Source organism: Pseudonaja textilis, chromosome 3 (assembly GCF_049901715.1).
Source record: "Pseudonaja textilis isolate UNSWEBS1 chromosome 3, rPseTex1.2, whole genome shotgun sequence".
In the NCBI taxonomy this organism is placed as follows: Eukaryota; Metazoa; Chordata; class Lepidosauria; order Squamata; family Elapidae; genus Pseudonaja; species Pseudonaja textilis.
In genome coordinates this window covers 58010864-58029571 of record NC_141992.1, presented here as the reverse complement: position 1 = coordinate 58029571, position 18708 = coordinate 58010864, and the positions used below count along the sequence as shown (strand labels likewise).

Here is an 18708-nt window from a genome sequence, read left to right as displayed (position 1 = left end):
AATTTGGCTGTTCGAATCTCATCAGGCTCAGGGTTGGAACTCAGCGTTCCATCCTTCCAAGGTTGTTAAAATAAGGACCCAGATTGTTGGGGACAATAGGCTGACACTGTAAACCAGCTGGCTGGAGAATTCTGTGAGTTGAAGTCCACAAGTTTTAAAGTTGCCAAGTTTGGAGACCTCTGCTGTAAACTGCAGAAGCACTGTGAAGTGGTAAATAAGTCTAAGTGCTATTGCTATTGCTATAACAAGATGCTTGTAGTTGGATGTTACAGGGCCACTCAAGTATTAATCTTTTATTTTCCCACACTGTCTATTCATCTCATTTTTTTAAAAAAAGAAGAAGATCTGAAATAACTACACCTACAGTTCTATTAAAATACAGTGTCCTTGGTCATGATCATCCATGTGTTCTTTTACATATGTAGGTCAGTAAAGAAGTGATACTGATAAAGAAAAATTTAGAAGAAATGTACTAGGAAGAAAATAGGAAAGAAATACCAATTTCCACACTATTGACATTTCACTTCTGTTTGTGGACAAGGAGATTTACCAAAAATGGCAAGAGGGATTAATTCATGCATGACTACATGCAAACACTAATTTAAAAAAGCACAGGAGATTAATTATTGGGTGAAACTTTTATTAGTGTTGTAGTTAATCTAAAAATGAATTGACAGTAGATGAAACCAGATATCTTGGCCATTCAACCTTTCATCAGGAGAAAATACACTTCCTGGTAATTATTTGCAAATATCATTCTATAATTTCTACATTCTCCTTCTCACTTTCAGTAAATTAGCAGTCCCCAGCGGTATTAGTATTCTAATTCCTAGTCACCATGATTAAAGTCTCAATATTTTTTGAAGAGCAACAAAAGTATTCTGAGAATTATAATCTCAAAACATGTACAGGGCACCTGGCTGGATGGGAAAATTCTATAGAAGCCCTTCTCTGCTCCCCACATGAATTATTTCCTCTATTGATTATAGATTCATCCCAGTTTCTTCAAGCAAAGATGAATTCCTTTGTCAGCACGCAAGACAATCAAAGGCACTGGAACAGGTGGAGGCTTTGACAAATCAAGTGACAATTCAAATCGAAGCAAAGTCATAGCAAGAACTACTTTCATCTCATTCATGGCAAACTGTTGTCCAATGCAGTTTCTAAAAGGACAAGAAAGCTTGTTATCAATGGTGCATCTATCTGGAAATTAATTCCCAAATTCCTAACCTTCACTGGCACAACCCTAAACTGGTATCTTACAGCTGTCCTAGGACTCTCAACTCCCCAAATTCTCTGACTGTTAATTTATCTTGCCCACAGTGTTCTTTGAAATATACTACTAGGCCAGGGATGGGATTCAAATTTTTCAACAACCGGTTCTGTGGGTGTGGCTTAGTTGGTGGGCATGGCTTGGTGGTCATGTGACTGGGTGGACGTGGCTTGGTGGTCATGTTATTGGCTGGGCATGGCCAACTCAACATCACTCACATTGAGGCACGCATCTCCTCGCCTGGCCTCTCATGACTGTGGGGATGCTGCAACAGTCATAAGTGTGAAAAATGGTCATAAGTCACTTTTTTCAGTGCAATTGTAACTTTGAATGGTCACTCCACACAAGCAAAGTACCAGCAAAGGAGGAAAAAAAACTCCAGAGACGTTCCTGAGACAGGAAGTCTAGTCCTGCCAAGAATGTAATAAGGATTAATGGAGAGGCAGTTTCTGTAAGCAACACCAGAATGTTTCCTTCCTGCCTTCCTTACAGGATTAAGTCAGTAATTTCTTCTAACAACCAGTTCTTCGAACTGTTTAGAATGTTAACAACCGGTTCTAGCGAATAGGTGCGAACTGGTAGAATCCCACCCCTGTACTAGGCATGATAGCAACATTCTAAAATGCTTCTGGCAAGATGCTGTGGTCTTCTACATATAACTTATAGGTTACTTTTCCCATTTTTTAAAGACCTAGAAACCTTTGGATTGATATTCTGAGAAATTCTGCCAATAACAAAAAGGAGAATGGAATACCCTGCAATGAGTATTACTTTTTCTACTACAATTTCTTCTGTCAGCAAAGGCAGTGAAAACAATAAATCTAAAAAGGACAAGACGCTTACTGCTACCATCTAGAAAGGCCTCTAAATATGCTCAGTTTTTTATACCCTTTTTATACCCACTTTTCTTTTTCTGCTTTAGTAATAAATATCAAAAGCAGGTCCTTAGAAACAAAAATTCTAATGAAGGAGCGCTTACCTCAGCACTAGCTGATTTTGTTCACCAACCAAAAGACATCTGCTCATAAGGAACAAGATCTTGGCTTCATTGTGTTTAGCTCGATTTTGGCAAGACATGGACAAAGATATTTTGGATCATGTTAATATGCTTATATCTACACAATATAAACTCACCTTGGCCCAGCAGCGAATGGAATAAAAGCATGAGAATGTCGGTTGGATAAGTTCTCAGGAGAAAATCTCATTGGGTCAAACACCTAAAAACAAGAAAGAGGTTGTTTCAGTAGGTGGTTACAAAAGAAATATCCTGGTCATTTCAGTTGTTATTAGAGAACATCCATGTCTATCAAGTGCCATAAAAAGAGAAAATTAGGATCACTTTAGTTGATCTTTGAACACATTACAAAGCTTTCCTAAACTGAGCCAGATCAACAGTCCAACTTGTTCAGTGCAGTCAAGCCGGAGATTTTTCAATCTGTATATGGAAATGCTACAAACTGAAACTGGGACCTTTTGAATCCTAACATGAAATCTACCATTAACCAGTTGCCCCTCATCTGAAAAAAAATATATTTTTGAGTTATTGTGTTAATACTAGGTGTTTTGCAAAATGAATCTTTTGCATTATTTTTATAGACTTATGTTTGTATAAATCTTAAATGTCATTTAGAAGGATACTGTGACAACTCTCAACTTTGTTCTAGTCAACCCAAGGAATGTGGCTCTCTTTTGGAGAAAATAATTGCAATGTCACCCCAAATACCGTACCTCTGGATTATGCCATATTCTGGGGTTCCTGTGGATAAGATGAATGTTTATCGCAACCCAGGATCCTGTGAAACAATTAATATGGAAAAGGAATCATGTTGGATTGCATGCAATGAGATAGCAATAAAAGCTCTGATGGACTCTGAGCTGGAGGTTTTGTGTCCATTCATTGGTGGAAATTTAGACTGCAATATGGCTGCAATAAGGTACACAAATAGTAGGAACTTGACATTCCATGACATTTCTGAACCAAAGCAGTAGCTTCAGATAATGTGATTGTAGTATATCAGCATTTATACAATGGAATACCCATTTGGATAGCCTACACCAGTAGAAGGGCAGGCAGAATTTCTATTTAATGACTTGAATATCTCAGTAGCTTTCAGTGCCTTCAGCTATACTATCTTTCTAATAAGGCTTCTTCTCAACAAAAATAACATGAATTTTCTGCCAGGTCTTCTGTGACTGTTATTCCTAATTCAGTTCCTAGCAGGTAAAGACACTTCAATCAGTCCTAAAGTCTGCCCAATTTCCCCCCAATCTTGCTGGATAAATTATTGGGCCTTTAGGCAATGGAAGGAAAGGTAGGCTCAATTGTGTATATGTTGTTTTAATTGATTTTAAGTTTTGTTAGTAAGCTAGTCTGCGTATTATAGAACTGAAATAGAGACTCCTAGCTAAATAATAAACAACCAAATTAAAAACAAGATAGTTTAGAGACAATTTGTATAACGATGACATATGTTGCAACAATGAAGCTAAAAAGGATCTATGGATAAGAGAGTGGAATAAAATTATTTGAACCTTCAGGTAAAGTTTTCCCATCAAAAAATGTAACAGGTTTGGTTAATATTCGGGACACTCCAGGTACCGGGGCATAAAGGCGGAGACTCTCTTTAATGCATAAGGTGCAGTAAGTCATCTTATTAAGATCATCCCTGGAATATGTTGAAACAAAGTACATCAATAGATTAATTGTGGATCAGATAAGTTATTTAAAGCCAATCCTACAGACCCTCTGTATTGGTAGTTGTCATGCTAGTGTATACATACTGATAATTTCACTGAGATTCTATGCCAGGGGTGTCAAACTCAAGGCCTGTGGGCTGTATTTGACCCACGTGCTACTTAAATCTTGCCCACAGGGCTGGCCTGGAAATAGCAAAGAACCGGCACACAGTGCCTCTGGCAGCCAAAATGGGGTATGAGGGGTTGCACAATGCACACACACACCATGTCCCATTTTCAGCCTGAACAGCTTCTTGCAACACTCTGCTGGCCAAAACAGGTGCAGATGGGCTGCACGCAGTTCCCCATGCCCCATTTTGGCCAGCAGGGTGCTGCAGGAGGCATCCATCCAGTCTCCCCACCCTTCCCCCTGGCCAGCCCATGGAAGAGAACTACAATGCTGATCTGGCCCTTGAAGAAATCCAGTTTGACCCTCCTGTTCTATGCCATCTCAATAATAAAAACACAATCACAGCAGTAGACCCAAGACTTAACAAAATGCAACCAATGGGCACCGTTTTAACATCTATAACTGCCCTATACTTACAATATCACTCACTAACGCACATCTATCCAGTGAATACTGATACCTATAGGAAATCTTGAGACTGGTAAAATACCAGTACTTACCATTCAATTGTGTCACGATCTCCCAGAATGGATTTGATCTCCTCTCTACATCTTTCTTGATGCTCTGGATTTTGTGCAAGACAATACAGCAGCCAAGAGATCCCGCTAGCTGTAGTGTCATGACCTTCAAACATGAAAGTGTCCACTTCAGCACGTATCTCTTCATCAGATAATCCAATGCCATTTTCATCCTAAAGATTGAGAAACTTCTAGTGATAAGATTTTATCAAAGACTTCATTTTTTTCACCAGGTTCATACAAGACTCTAAGTAATAAATATATTTTGTTTCATTTTTGGCTTAAGAGTATTTTGTGATTCAGTCTTCCAGCTAAGATTCTATGGCAAACTAGGTGCCCCTGATGAAACATGCATGGTATTGCAGTAGAGATTAGTAGCTACATGGCAAATTCAGGCCAGTGCTGTCTTTCCAGATAAAGGAGAGAACATGAGATAACCTACTTGCACTTTGGACAGCTGTTCCTCTTGTGTAGATTGCAGGAATGCTTTGTTGTGGGTAAAATTCCCTGATTTTTATGAATTCTGATTGGCTAGGGAAACAATTATTTGACCACTGGAGGAGCTAAGAAGATAGCTGAAGTCGAACACATTTTAAGAGACATATTTGAAAATTATCTACAAACAATTTTCATTCATATTATAAATCAATTATGTTCTAAAATATAAATGAAATGATACTTTATAAAGATTAATAGGTATAAACAGAAATATATATTATGTCTTACAGCAAAGAACGGGAAAAAAAGTAGAGATAGTTTAATTGATTGTTTCACTCAAAGAAAAGAATATATTTAATTTTATTTCCATTTGGAAATTGTTTCTGGATTCTGTGCTCCTGGCGGAAAAAAATGAAACTTTCTTTTTGTTTTGTTTTTCTGATTGTATAGGTTTGTTTTCGTAGAAATGGCTAGTAGTATATATTATTGTGTAAAAGTAAAAAGTTGAGGCAGTAGCGTGATCATCTTCTACTGTGCTAAAGAGAATCAAAAGTTGTTAGGAATCAAAGGTTGCTGGATTTGCAATATATAAACCAGCTATGTATGTTTGTAGCTTTAAGACAAAGTTACTGTATTGATTTGTACTATGTTCCAATTGGTTGATTGTATTGTGAATTGCCATAAGAGGGAGCTAGAGATCATAGCTTATTCTCTCTGACATGCTCTCTCTCTCTGACATTCTGTATCTCTGACATTCTGTTGCTATCTAAACTATGCTTATACTTTGATATTTTTGTTTGCTGTAAATGACAAAGGCAACCGGTAAGAAGACTTTGTAATTAGATATTTTTGGACTGTTAAATGTATATGACCTGGACTGTTTATTGGACTGTGCTATTTCTTAAAGTAAACTCTAACTCAATTCAGTGTAGCTGTGTGTGGCTGAATAATTATTCATAACTATTCTCATAAACGTTTCCATGTGCATATCCTTGTTACGCAAGGGTTATTCTGTACATAACATAACAAAGGTCAACTTATTTTCTTTTCCCTTTTTCATTCATTAGTTTTCCATTATTTCCATTTCTTTGTATTCTGATAAGCATTAATACAAATTTCAAATAAAAAAACTTAAGCAAATATAAGAAAGTTTCAAGACAATAAAGTGGAAGTTTTTTTGTAGGAAAGTGCTTCTGAATAAATTGGAATTAAAATTGATAAACTGCACCTTTATGGCAATTTTTTTTTCTTTACTATTAAAGAGTGAAGGCAATTGGTGGATTTAAAAAATAAAAGGTAAAACAAAGTTTAAAATGAAGTTATACATAAAAGAGGTGCATGTATTGCAGAGGTGGATTCAGCAGATTCTGACCAGTTCTGGAGAACCAGTAGTGGAAATTTTGAGTAATTTGGAGAACCAGCAAATACCACCTCTGCATGGAGATTTTAGAGTATCCTTCCCCTGCCATGCCTACCAAGCCACACCCAGAGAACTGGTAGTAAAAGAAATTGAATCCCACCACTTGTGTATTGCTATGATGTATTAACTTCTGTTGAAATTTGAAATGGAAGAAGAACAAGTGAAAGAATATAAATTGTGCTAAAAATTTTGGTTATAATATGCAGGTGGAACAATAGGAAAATATCTATAATTCTATTATCCATGTCACTTATCTTTGAGAGTTTCGAAACTTCATAGCTACTGGCAGTAAAATCACTTAGAAATCATAATCAGAACTAGTATAATTAACTAACCAATGTTTTCCTCATTGTTATACTTACTTTGGCAAAGAGAAGAATGTCAAGAAAATCCAAGTGTCTCTTTGCCTGGAACTTTTGAAGTTCTTCTTCAGCCTTCAAAGATTCTTTTCTTTCCTTGATTACTTTCTCTGTATTGGAAACATTTGGTGTTAATAGCTCACCAATTCCAATTTTTAAGCTTTGTTCATGGCAACTCCTTACACTGTAAGAAAATGTAAAACTGTATGCTATGTTAACTTTTTTTAGTCAGTCATTTTTCTTGTTCTAATAGCACACCAATTGTGTAATTTCCCTAGTCTTCCCTGAAGGACATTGCAAATTTTTTTTAAAAAATGCACAGACTGAAATGGCAACATACTAATGAAATATAAATTACACAGAAGCACTTAAGATGATGGATTGAACAAAAATCCTATTCTGCATGATTTCTTCTTAAACAGTTGTTTAAGATTTGCTTGTTTTTTGGTTCATTTTATTTTTATTTTTACCTTCCTTTGGGTCCAAACCAAAACCAAAGCATTGGGGCGAAAAATACCTGTATGAAGGTGAGCAACTTGGCAGGCTTTCCGAAACCGAAATCCTTGGGGACTGAACCAATACAGAAGATCGCTGTAACCTGCAATGTGGTGCAACCTGCTATGTACCAAGAAGCAAAGCTCAAAGACAGCTTGAACATAAGAATATTCCCTAAAGGACAACAGGAAAATCAAAGGATTAATTCAAGATTTTAATTATGAATACTTCAGTACTGTATAGTGTTCAAACAATAGTACAGATAGTCCTTGACTTATGACCAAATGGAACCCAAAATTTATGTTGCAAAGCAAGACATTTGTTAAGTGAATTTTGCCCCATTTTATGACATTTCTTGCCACAGTTGTTAAGTGAATCACTGCAGGTATTAAGTTAGCAACAAGTTTGTTAAGTGAATCTGGCTTCCCCATTGTCTTTGCTTGTCAGAAAGTCGCAAAAGGTGATCCCATGATCCCATGCAACTGTCATAAATAGGACCCAATTCCCAAGCTCTGAATTTTGATCACATGACAGTGGGGAAGCTGCAATGAACTTAAGTGTGAAAATGGTCATTAGTGACTTTTTTCAGTGCCATTGTAATTTCAAATGGTCACTAAATGAACTGTTGTAAGTCGAGGCCTGCATGTATTGAAACCACTCAGTGAAGCTTACTTCTGATTTTACATAAAATTACATCATAAACCATTGCATTTATTTTGTCATTAAAGCTTTCATTCAGCTTTCTGGACAATAGTCAGCGGTAAATATTTAACAACCAGTTCTGTTGCTGCCATCTTGCAACTAGCCACTGAATATTCTACTAAACGCTGTGCTGCTGTGTCTCAACTATGTCACAAAATTCCAGAAATTTAACAATTAGTTCTCATGAGCCAATACATGTGGGATACAGCACACCACTGATAATAATGCTGTAATGTATAATAGATAACATAAGGTACATCTATTGTGTTTCTCCAACAATACGACCTCCCCCAATAGGAAGACCCAGCATGTTTTCTAGGCATAAAATGAAATTAAGCCCCTCCCCCCAAATTTAGGCCTATTTTAAAACATGCAAAATGGGGGGAAGGGTGGGGGGACTTGCCGTTAGGAGCGCCCCGCGGGCAGCAATTCCTCGCCACCAGCTGCTCCTAATGGGCGATCATGGCAGAGCGCAGAGAGCTCCCTACTCCTGCCAAGCACCTTTGCGGCAGACCCAAGACCTTCAGCGCCCGCCGCTGTTGATTTCCCTTCTGCCCATGCCGCCGCTGCGTTTGGAGCTGCCACTTCCACGTTTGGAGCACCACTGCTGTTTGGAGCACCGCTGCCGTTTGGAGCTGCCGCTTCTGCATTTGGAGCTGCCGCTGCGTTTGGAGCTGCTGCTTCCACGTTTGGAGTGCTTCATCAGGGGACTTAACTGCAATTTTTATTTGACTCCAAAAGAAGAGCAACTGATGCATATTAAATAAAGAGGACAATTATGAAATGGGTAAATTGTGATTCTATATATGTGGGAGGGTAAGTAGTGACATAATACAAGGATGCTATGTTTTATAATGGGATCACTTGGATCCCATTAAGTCATTACTGAATATGTTAATAACAAAAAGTTACTCAAGTTTTACCCAAAGTTAAAAGAAAAGCAATACCAACCTGTACATTTGACAGTTGCTGTTATAACCAAAGGCACATTTCATGATGCTATCAAGTGTCATCAAGCTCACATGTTCAAAGAGTTCCACTGATTTCTCCTGCATGATAAGTTGTTCCCATTTATTCTAAAATTAACAGAAGGAAAATGAAATATTTCTGTTATGTTGTTGTGATGGACCCCTTAAAGCAAGAAAAACTCAATTATTATATAGTATACTATATAAATGTTTCTATTCTAATATATAGGAAAATGACATCTCAATTGTCTCAAGTAATTATTTTTCTGGGACATTCATTACTTTTCATTTCTGATTCTCTAATGCAATGCTTCTCAACCTTGGCAACTTTAAGATGGGAGACTTCAACCCCAGAATTCTGCAGCCAAATATACACATATGCACACACCATTTCAGCTGCCAGTAAACCAGTCAGGGAAAAACTTTAAATAAATCAATTATTAACACTTACCAACATCAGTTTCGTAGAATCTGCAATCAGGGACACATATGGCTTTAATACATTAAAGTGGAAACCTGGAGTTAGCAATTTTCGATGTTGTGCCCATTTGGGTCCATGCAGGACCAATAAACCTTCCCCTAAAGAAAATAGACACTTCACATCAAATAGGAAAACAGGAGGAGGAAGGAGTGTTATATACGTTCGGTACCTTGTGTTACTTATAATAAAGGCAGGATGGGAAAAAAACTAATAAAAAGTAAAATATTGTTACATTTAGAAAGCTTCCTCTGGTTTACAGCAGCAATGAAACTTCATTTCCATAACTATTGTATTTCATTAATTTTGAACCAAGTAAGTGGTGCTTTATGCACCTGATGTACATTCAAAGAAATGAGAGAAAACTGAGATTTCAAACTTCATTACAACTGAGTCTGTAGTAAGAACAATTATTATAACTGTTATGTCCCTGGAACTTGCCAAAGTCCCCACCCAGGTCCGTTCATGCTGTGGGGGCGTTTGCTGCCCCTCATTGGCTGGCTTCCCTCGACAGCCGGCTATAAAAGCCAGCTGCAGGGTTCGGTCAGCCGCTGTTCGCTGTGAGCCTGCTCCAGGCAAGGCTAACACGTTCAGTCCTTTATTTCTTTAATAAAGTCTTGTTGCATCCATGCCCTGGTCTAGCCTCTCATTGCTCAATCTACAACAATAACCATAAACCGAGATACATTATGTACTGTGGGGATCAAAGTTTTTATTCTGTGTCCCTTTCTGTGTCCATGTTTACATTTCTCACTTATTTGGTAGCTGATTGGTTAACCTGAACATTCTTGATAAGCATTTTCTTCAAATTTAGAAATGTTTTCTCCTTTGCCTGTTTCTTTATGGGATGTTTTCAAAGAAGTGATGGGTAGACATTTGTCAGGGATGGTTTAATCATGGGTTCTAACCAGGAATGGTTTAATGGGTTCTAGCAGACAGTTGGACTAGATGACCAATTTGTCTCCTCCTAATGTATACATTATATAGAATGATTATTATACATGCTTGTCTACTTTCATTGCATTGCATCAGATATATTGTACAGCAATAATAATTAGGACTTGAAATGCAAAATTGTGCCCTAATGATTCATCCACACAGCTGTGTTGAGGTATCTTTCCTCCATGTTGTCTTTGGAGACTGATTCCTAAAGAGAGATTGAGGATCATGAAAGGCAAAGTTCTTATGGAAAAAATACCAATACTTAAAATCTCAATTGAGCTTCTCAATCTGACAGGCGACGTTTCCAGAAGGCAACTGAAGTTTCCTGGATTTTTTTTCTTTGAAAACATTTCATTTCTCATCCAAGAAACTTCTTCACTTTCAGCTTCTTTGCCTTTTGGAAAAAACACCTTTGGGACAGTACTTAAAAATCATTATCATCAGCTTCACGGAGGTCCTTTGATGAGCATTAAATATACTGATTGGTAAGAAGAAGAGTAGGCAGGTAAAAAAGGGATTAAGAACCAAACCATTGGATATTCCTCCCATGATCAATATCTCTTTATGCTAGGAGACCCCTAACCCCGGGACCAGATGGCAGGGGGTGGCACAGCAGTATTGGCAAGACACTGACCTGTGAAGATTTCTCCTCCTTCAACACTACATGGGATGCTTTTTATGCTTTCCCAAAAAACCCTGATACTTTTATCAATTTTAATTCCAGGATTTCAGCAGTCAGTAGACAAATGTGTTACGCACAAGTTAGCAGGATAAATGAATCTGAAGGCCTTAGTCTCAGTCAGCCAATCTGTGGCACCTGCAAGGATGTATGTGTCTGAACTGGCACAATAGGCAGACTGAAGAATTGCAGTGAAAACATTGCCCTTTCTGAATACGTATGCAATTCTCTGTCCAACAACCTGGTGATTTTTGACTTCATTTAGATGGCACTGCAAGTCAATACATTGCCCTTAAAAATCAATTGGAAAAAAACTACCAAAGCAGAGGGTTTGTTTTACTCACAAATGAAAGTTTTGCTAAAATCAAGGCTTCTATGAGAATCTCAATTTCTAATGTAAATTATATATTTATTTACTTACACCTGTACTTCTAATAACTCTCTAAACATCTCTTGACCCTATTCAACTCCTTTGTAAATCATGGGGATAGGCAGGGATGAGATTCAAATTTTTAACAACCAGTTCTCTGGGCGTGGCTTAGGTGGTGGGCATGGCTTGGTGGTCATGTTATTGTCTGGGTGTGGCCAACTCAATATCATTCATATCAAGGCACGCATCTCCTTGCCTGGCCTCTCATGACTGTGGGATGCTGCAACAGTCATAAGTGTGAAAAATGGTCATAAGTCACGTTTTTCAGTGCCATTATAACTTTGAATGGTCACTCCACACAAGCAAAGTACCAGCAAAGGAGGGGGAAAAAACTCCAGAGAGATTCCTAAGAAAGGAAGTCTAGTCCTGCCAAGAATGTAGTAAGGGTTAACAGAGATGCAGTTTCTATAAGCAACAACACCAGAATGTTTCCTTCCTGCCTTCCTTACAGGATTAGGCCAGTAGTTTTTTCTAACAACCGGTTCTCCAAACTGCTTAGAATGTTAACAACTGGTTCTAGCGAATAGGTGCGAACCCGTAGAATCCCACCCCCTGGGGATAGGACAATAATACAATAGTAATACTGAAATACATACTTATACAACCTATCTGGAATTTTATTATTGGAGAATTCTTAATACGTTGCATGTATATTTTGAGAAAGCATATTAAGTAGACTCAACTCTCTATCATAATATATTTTGTCTGTTTGATTATTGTATATAATCAATACACATTTCCAGAGAAGTGGAAGCAAGCAGAATTTAAAATAAGCAAACAAAATAAACGTAAAGATTGTCTTTTTTTAGTTATGAAATAGCTATGACAAAAGTTTGACAATTTAGAGCTCCTAAGGGGAAGTCTTTAGAATAAAATTATAAGCAATTTTAACTGATCAATTGTTCTTCATCATGGAGAACTGGAATATACATACCAATCCATGGGATTATGTTCCGATAAGAAAAATTATCTTTTGGTTCTAAAAGAAGAGGAAAAAGGAGTAAAATTCTATAGCTTAATTAATTACACTAGGCTGTTATTAGAGAAAAATACATAAATTTCAGAGAAAAATATTTGCTAACCTAAAGAAATAATAACTAGATAATGTGTGGTTTTGGTTATGGACAGAAACCCCTAAGTTATAATGTACATTAAAATATGGGCATAATATATAGATATCCTTATTTGCATTTCTAATGCTAAGACATAACAGAATAACTCCCCTTCTTCCCTTGATAATTTTCAGGGTGTTCCTCAGATTAAAACAACTGTTTCTCAAAACATACTCCATCCCTTTTTAGACAATATCAAATAATGCTTATGTTCTCTTGTGATGTAAAATATCAACTGAAACAACTACCATACAAACTACCCCTCTACTTTAGAAAACCTCGGACTCCCTAGTTTTCTGCCACATAAATTAGTTTCCCTATTTTTTATAAATATTCTGTACATTCTAGGTGGCTAATAAAACTTTGGGAATTTATTACTTATTTATTATTACTTTGGTAATTTATGACAACAGGAACTCATATTCCCAAATTACTCAGTAACTTTTTACTATATTCAACAGCACAGGATTAGCAGTAGAATCCTTCAAGTTTTGGGGTTTTATAATTTTCCAGGATTTGAAATGGGCACCTAAGGTTAGAACCATCATCAAAAAGTCACAACAAAGAATGCTCTTCCTGTGTCAACTTAGGAGGTTCAGACTGCCCCTAGAGCTGTTGATACAGTTTTACAGAGGAATGATTGAGTCTCTCATCTGTACTTTGAACTGTCTGCTTTGGTAGAGCAACTAAATAGGTCCGGCACAGACTCCAATGGATAGCGACAACCAGCTGTTTCAGAGGCAGGGATCGCCACCTTGATGTGCCCCGTTTTTGGCCTCCGTGCCCCCATTTTCGGCCATTCTGATCCCTGCCACCTGGAACGGGCCCAAAATGGGATGCGGAGGCTGAAAATGGGGCACACGGAGGCGGCAATAAGCAATGGCTATCTCTGCAGCCTGAAACAGCTGATCGTCTGTATTCTAGGATGCTGATCCAGCTTCAACGCAGCTAATCAGGCTGTGTTGAAGCTGAACCTTAGAGTCATAAATTTGTTTTGTAATATACTTCCCTTGTTACTAATTGGTTAATCGACATATGCAATGAAGTATTAATTACAAAAGCTAATGAATTACGACGTTTGCATTCCCTTACCTGTTCGAGCAAGTATTGGTTTGGCATAATCAGGATGTGCGATATTCAAACATGCATTGAACCTACCAAACCACAGAGGAAAGGCAAATGGATACAGATAAATCCATCCCTCTACTTTTCTGTAAACTTCAGAAATAGGTGTAAACTGCATTGGTGCAAGATAAAGAAGAAAACAAGAAAAGGTGATATTTGGTAAAATATTTTAATGAGCTATCTGGTGTTTTAAATTTATTTTTTCAAGTCAAAGGCTTTCCTTGGCCTTTAAGTAGCATATCAGGAGCCCCTCCCCTAAAAGCAGGTGAAGGAGCCAGGACAAAAAGTGTCTGAAGATGAATAAAACAAAATATTAATTACGTGTATTTAATTTCATTAATGAAATGTGAAATGAACAAAATACAGATATTACTATTGTGATCTGTGTTACATAATTTCTCTTTCAATCACATTAAACATTAGCATTCAGTTGAAACTTCTGGAAGAGATGGACCTCAACTGAGCCTTTTAGGGTCTCGTGCATCTTGGAAACCTAGTTTCTGCTCTTGTAGGCTACTTTTTGGCTGAGAATGTCAGATATGACTATATGTCAATCCAGCATAATACAGGATCTGAAACAAAGCTGACATTTGGAAAACCTTGCTGCATTCTGAAAATATCTGGACCTCTGTGCAATTGGATGAACAAATATACAAACTGTGTCTGCAAATCAGATTAGTCCAAAATCAAAGTAAATAACGTTAAGGTTCAGAGCAATATGTGAATGCAGCCAGAGAGGAGGCACTCCACCTTTGGCTCCTGATCAAAAAACGAAGTAAGTTTCAGATTACAGATATAGTGATAGCAATTTCTCATGCCTGCACTTCAGGCTTTGCTGGTCCCAAACAGAATACAGGGGAATATAAGCAAACTGTTTTGATTTTTATTTGAAAACTAGGAGCAGAAAAACGGGTTTTATTGTAATCCACTCTATGATGGGAAACTGGTCTGTGCTATTTATTTTGTATAAATAGTTGTAAAGAGGTGGAAAAGAAACGAGGGCAGACATAAACAAGCATAAACATGCCCAAGAATAGAATAGAATAGCATAGCATAGCATAGCATAGCATAGCATAGCATAGCATAGCACAGCACAGAATAGAATAGAATAGAATAGAAGATACATTCATCAAGAGTCAAGAATCATAAGGTACAACACTTAATAATAGTCATAGGAACAAATAAGCAATCAAATCATACTAGGAAACAGTCAATATAAATCATAAGGATATAAGCGATAAAGTTGTAGTCATACAGTCACAAGTGGAAGGGGATGGGTGATAAGTAGTGCAGACTTTGTAAATAGTTGGACAGTGTTGAGGGAATTATTTGTTTAGCAGAGTGATAGCGTTCAGGGAAAAACAGTCTTTGTGTCTAGATGTTCTGGTGTGCAGTGCTTTATAGCATCATTTTGAGGGTAGGAGTTGAAACAGTTTATGTCCAGGATGTGAGGGGTCTGTAAATATTTTCACAGCCCTCTTTCTGACTCGTGCAGTATACAGGTCCTCGATTAAAGGCAGGTTGGTAGTAATTGTTTTTTTCTACAGTCCTAATTATCATCTGAAGTATGTGTCTGTCCTGTTGGGTTGCAGAACCAAACCAGACAGTTATAGAGTGCAGATGATAGACTCAATAATTACTCTGTAGAAGTGCATCAGCAGCTCCTTCGACAGTTTGAACTTTCTGCGTTGGCACAGAAAGAACATTTTTTGTTGTACTTTTTTGATGACATTTTTGATGTTAGGTGTCATTTTAGGTCTTGTGATATTATAGAACCTAGAAATTTGAAGGTCTCTACTGTTGATATGGTATTGTCTAGTATTGTAAGAAGTAGTAGTATGGGAGGGTTTCTTCTAAAGTCATTTCTATGGTTTTGAATGTGTTCAGTTCCAGATTGTTCCAGTTACACCATGAGGCAAGTTGTACAACCTCCCTTCTGTATGCTGATTCATCGTTTTCTCAAATGAGACCAATCACTATTGTATCATCTGCAAACTTCAGTATTTTAACAGATGGCTCGTTTGAGATGCAGTCATTGGTATATTGGGACAAGAAAAGTGGAGAAAGCGCTTGTGGCGTGGGAGGGTACAGAAATATGACAGAAGTCTTCTGAGATCATTCAAAGAGACTCTGCCTTAATTAACTCCCTATAAACGAGGCTGAGAATTTCAATTACTTTTTTCCAAGATTCCATATTTACACCATTAAGATATTCTAGTGAAATCTGTGCTGATGTTCTTGATTCTGCCAAAGTTGGCACATTTGGGATAATAAGGCTTGTTTCATTGTGGCTTTGTGCACTGGATGAATATTTCTCATATGAATTATAATTTAAGGTTTTGATTGATTATATGCCACAAAGCTGGTATCAACTCTTAGTGACCACACAAATGAATTTTCTTCATTTCTTGATTGCAAAATGTAGGAAAGATGTTAGGTAGCTATTAACTGACACAATGTCATTCAGGGAGTATTATGATTCAAAACTGATTTTTATGATACCAACCAGTGGTGGGATTCAATTTTTTTTTACTACTGGTTCTATGGGCGTGGCAGGGGAAAGGTACCATAAAATGTCCAGTCAGAGGTGGTATTTGCCAGTTCTCTGAACTACTCAAAATTTCTGCTACCGGTTCTCCAGAACTGGTTAAAACCTGCTGAATACCACCTCTGATACCAACTCAAAATTCTGTCAACGGCAACATAACTGTGGCTGCATATTGTGCAACTGCGCAAGTAACATGGACCAAAAATTATATTAAATGGATTATGGGTGTTCAAATGGATGAACAAGAAGGAAAACATCATTAACAATATAGAACACTTCCCATTTGCTACACCCCCCTCTCTTGAATTCTTAATTAATATGCCATTAATCCATGTGGCCCTAGATAATGAGAAAGGACTTAATTCCTGCCTTCCCCACCATGAAGATGGCTTACTAACTATATTTAAGGACATGACCTCAAGATACCACCTCCATCTCACCCCAACTCCTTACTGAGGCTACCTGTAGATGTCTTTTGTTGTCCTGGTTTACAGGTAGGGTTTTCCTTCTATTCCCTACATATAATTTCCTTACAACAACAATCTACAGGCATCTTGGAGACAAGACTGGGGATGCCTGCTCAAGAACTGCTGACCTTCAACTGGGACATCAAGAGTGCTGTGGGAATGCTCTGACACTTGGGCACTGCCTTCTATGACCTGCTCAGGGCCATGACTGTGGGTTAATTGTATGCTGTGTGAGCTTTATCTTTGCACAATTTTTACCCAACTTTTGTGTTAGCTCTAAGCAATAGCCAACCTTTCTTTTCCAATTGCCTTTCTCATTAATTTAAGTGCTGTAAAACACATGCCCTCAATGACCACGAGGAGGAAACAGCACAAATGTTTAATAAATCATGTTCTTGTAAGACAATATGAACAATATCAGATTTATAATAACTAAATTTTAGCCCCTAAAACATCCATGGGTCTCCAAGAAACTCTGACATGCTCCTGCTTATGCAGGAAATCCTTGACCTACATCCATAACTGAGCCCAACATTTCTGTTCTAAGTGAAACATACATTAAGTGAATTTGCCACATTTTACAAGCTTTCTTGCCACAGTTAAGTGAATCACTGCAGTTCTTAAATTAATAAATAACCTTGTTATTCAGTGATTCTGGTTTACCCGTTGACTTTTGACTATTGACTTTGCTTGTGAGAAGGGCATGAAAGGTGATCAGGTAACCCCAGGACACTGCAACCGTCATAAATATGAGTCAGTTGCCAAGTGTCTGAACTTTGAACACGTCACCATGGGGATGCTGCAACAAAGTGTGAAAAACAGTCGTAAGTCACTTTTTTCAGCGTCATTGCAACTTTGAATGATCACTAAGTAAACTGTTGTAAGTTGAGGACCCACTTACAATGTGACATAAGATGGAAGTACTACAAATTTTCACCCCCCCCTCTCTCTCCCCTCCTCTCCCTCTCCTCCCCCCCTCATTTTAAAGGGAACAAACTCTCCCAGCCTTACCTCAAGTATATGACCGTAAAGCCAATGGGCAGGGGGACCAGCAAAACTGTTCAAAGTTTTCAGCAGTGCCCGTCTTCGGAGATGCAACTGGATGATTTTGACCAGCACGTAGGTCAAGCAAAACACGGCAACCAGATGCCAGATCCGCGAAAGATCCATCGCAAAGTAAAGGGGTAACGCGGGCTCGGGAAAGGGAGGAGAGGTTTGGACGGCAGCCCGTCCGGGTGACAAAATGGCTTTTTTCCCCTCAGGGAGAGAAAGCTACGAGGAGCGATGCTCGCGCGGAATTCTTTACGATCTCGGTGAAGAGTTGTCAAAGGGAGAGAAAAGGCATGGCGACGCTTTCGAGGCTGCAAGCGCTGCTTCTTCGGGAGTCAGTGGAGCTGCAATGGGCGCTGCTTCCGCGGAAGTCTGTGGGGTCGGCGGAGCAATGCACGCACTCTTAACCGGCTTACGTAAGAAAAGCTCGGGGCTCGTCTTCCGTGCAGAGGGATGTTTTTGCAATAGCAACTGGAGGAGAGGTGAAGCCTCAGGAAGAATTAACATCATATTCAGTCCATCTTCAAAGCGAATTATTCGAAGCGGTGAATTATTAATGTGGCTGGATACGGTAGAGTTGTTTACGCCTTCACCCTTTCTCCCACCCAGGTTGATCTTTCAGGACTATGACTCAAAGACCGAAGTCCCTAAGACGGTACTTCGAAGTACTGTTCGTTAATATGTATTAATCATCACGATGAAGCAAGGGCTCTTGCTCCTTTTTTAAAAATCCTTTTTTTTTTATTTTGCCTGCCAGCCAGTTTCACGTACCAATCGATAATATACACTTGTTTCACTGTTTCATGCTTCCATCCCATCTCCCAGCCAATGGGTTAGG

The 18708-nt window shown here is 38.2% G+C and overlaps 1 protein-coding gene across 1 annotated transcript; it reads right to left on the bottom strand.

Moving 5' to 3' along the window:
* Positions 1–623: 623 nt before the first annotated feature.
* Positions 624–18708, bottom strand: LOC113440579 (cytochrome P450 4B1). Its single transcript, XM_026707034.2, has 12 exons — positions 17832–18708; positions 13773–13917; positions 12503–12547; positions 9491–9618; positions 9023–9147; positions 7392–7543; positions 6878–6984; positions 4640–4830; positions 3806–3939; positions 3002–3066; positions 2408–2490; positions 624–1163 (listed from the first exon to the last, which is right to left on the bottom strand). The coding sequence occupies exons 1-12, from the start codon at positions 17988–17990 to the stop codon at positions 992–994; spliced, it is 1506 nt and encodes a 501-aa protein (XP_026562819.2). The 5' UTR covers positions 17991–18708; the 3' UTR covers positions 624–991.

What these genes read in the sequence shown, in the direction of transcription:
- LOC113440579 (XM_026707034.2), bottom strand. Translation starts at nt 17,990, where the DNA reads ATGGATCTTTCGCGGATCTGGCATCTGGTTGCCGTGTTTTGCTTGACC. An exon ending in ACATTCTTCTCTTTGCCAAA is followed by an intron (nt 4,831 to 6,877) that starts GTAAGTATAACA and finishes CTCAATCTTTAG; the next exon opens with GATGAAAATGGCATTGGATT. An exon ending in TGGGAAAACTTTACCTGAAG is followed by an intron (nt 3,067 to 3,805) that starts GTTCAAATAATT and finishes ATTGTTTCACAG; the next exon opens with GATCCTGGGTTGCGATAAAC.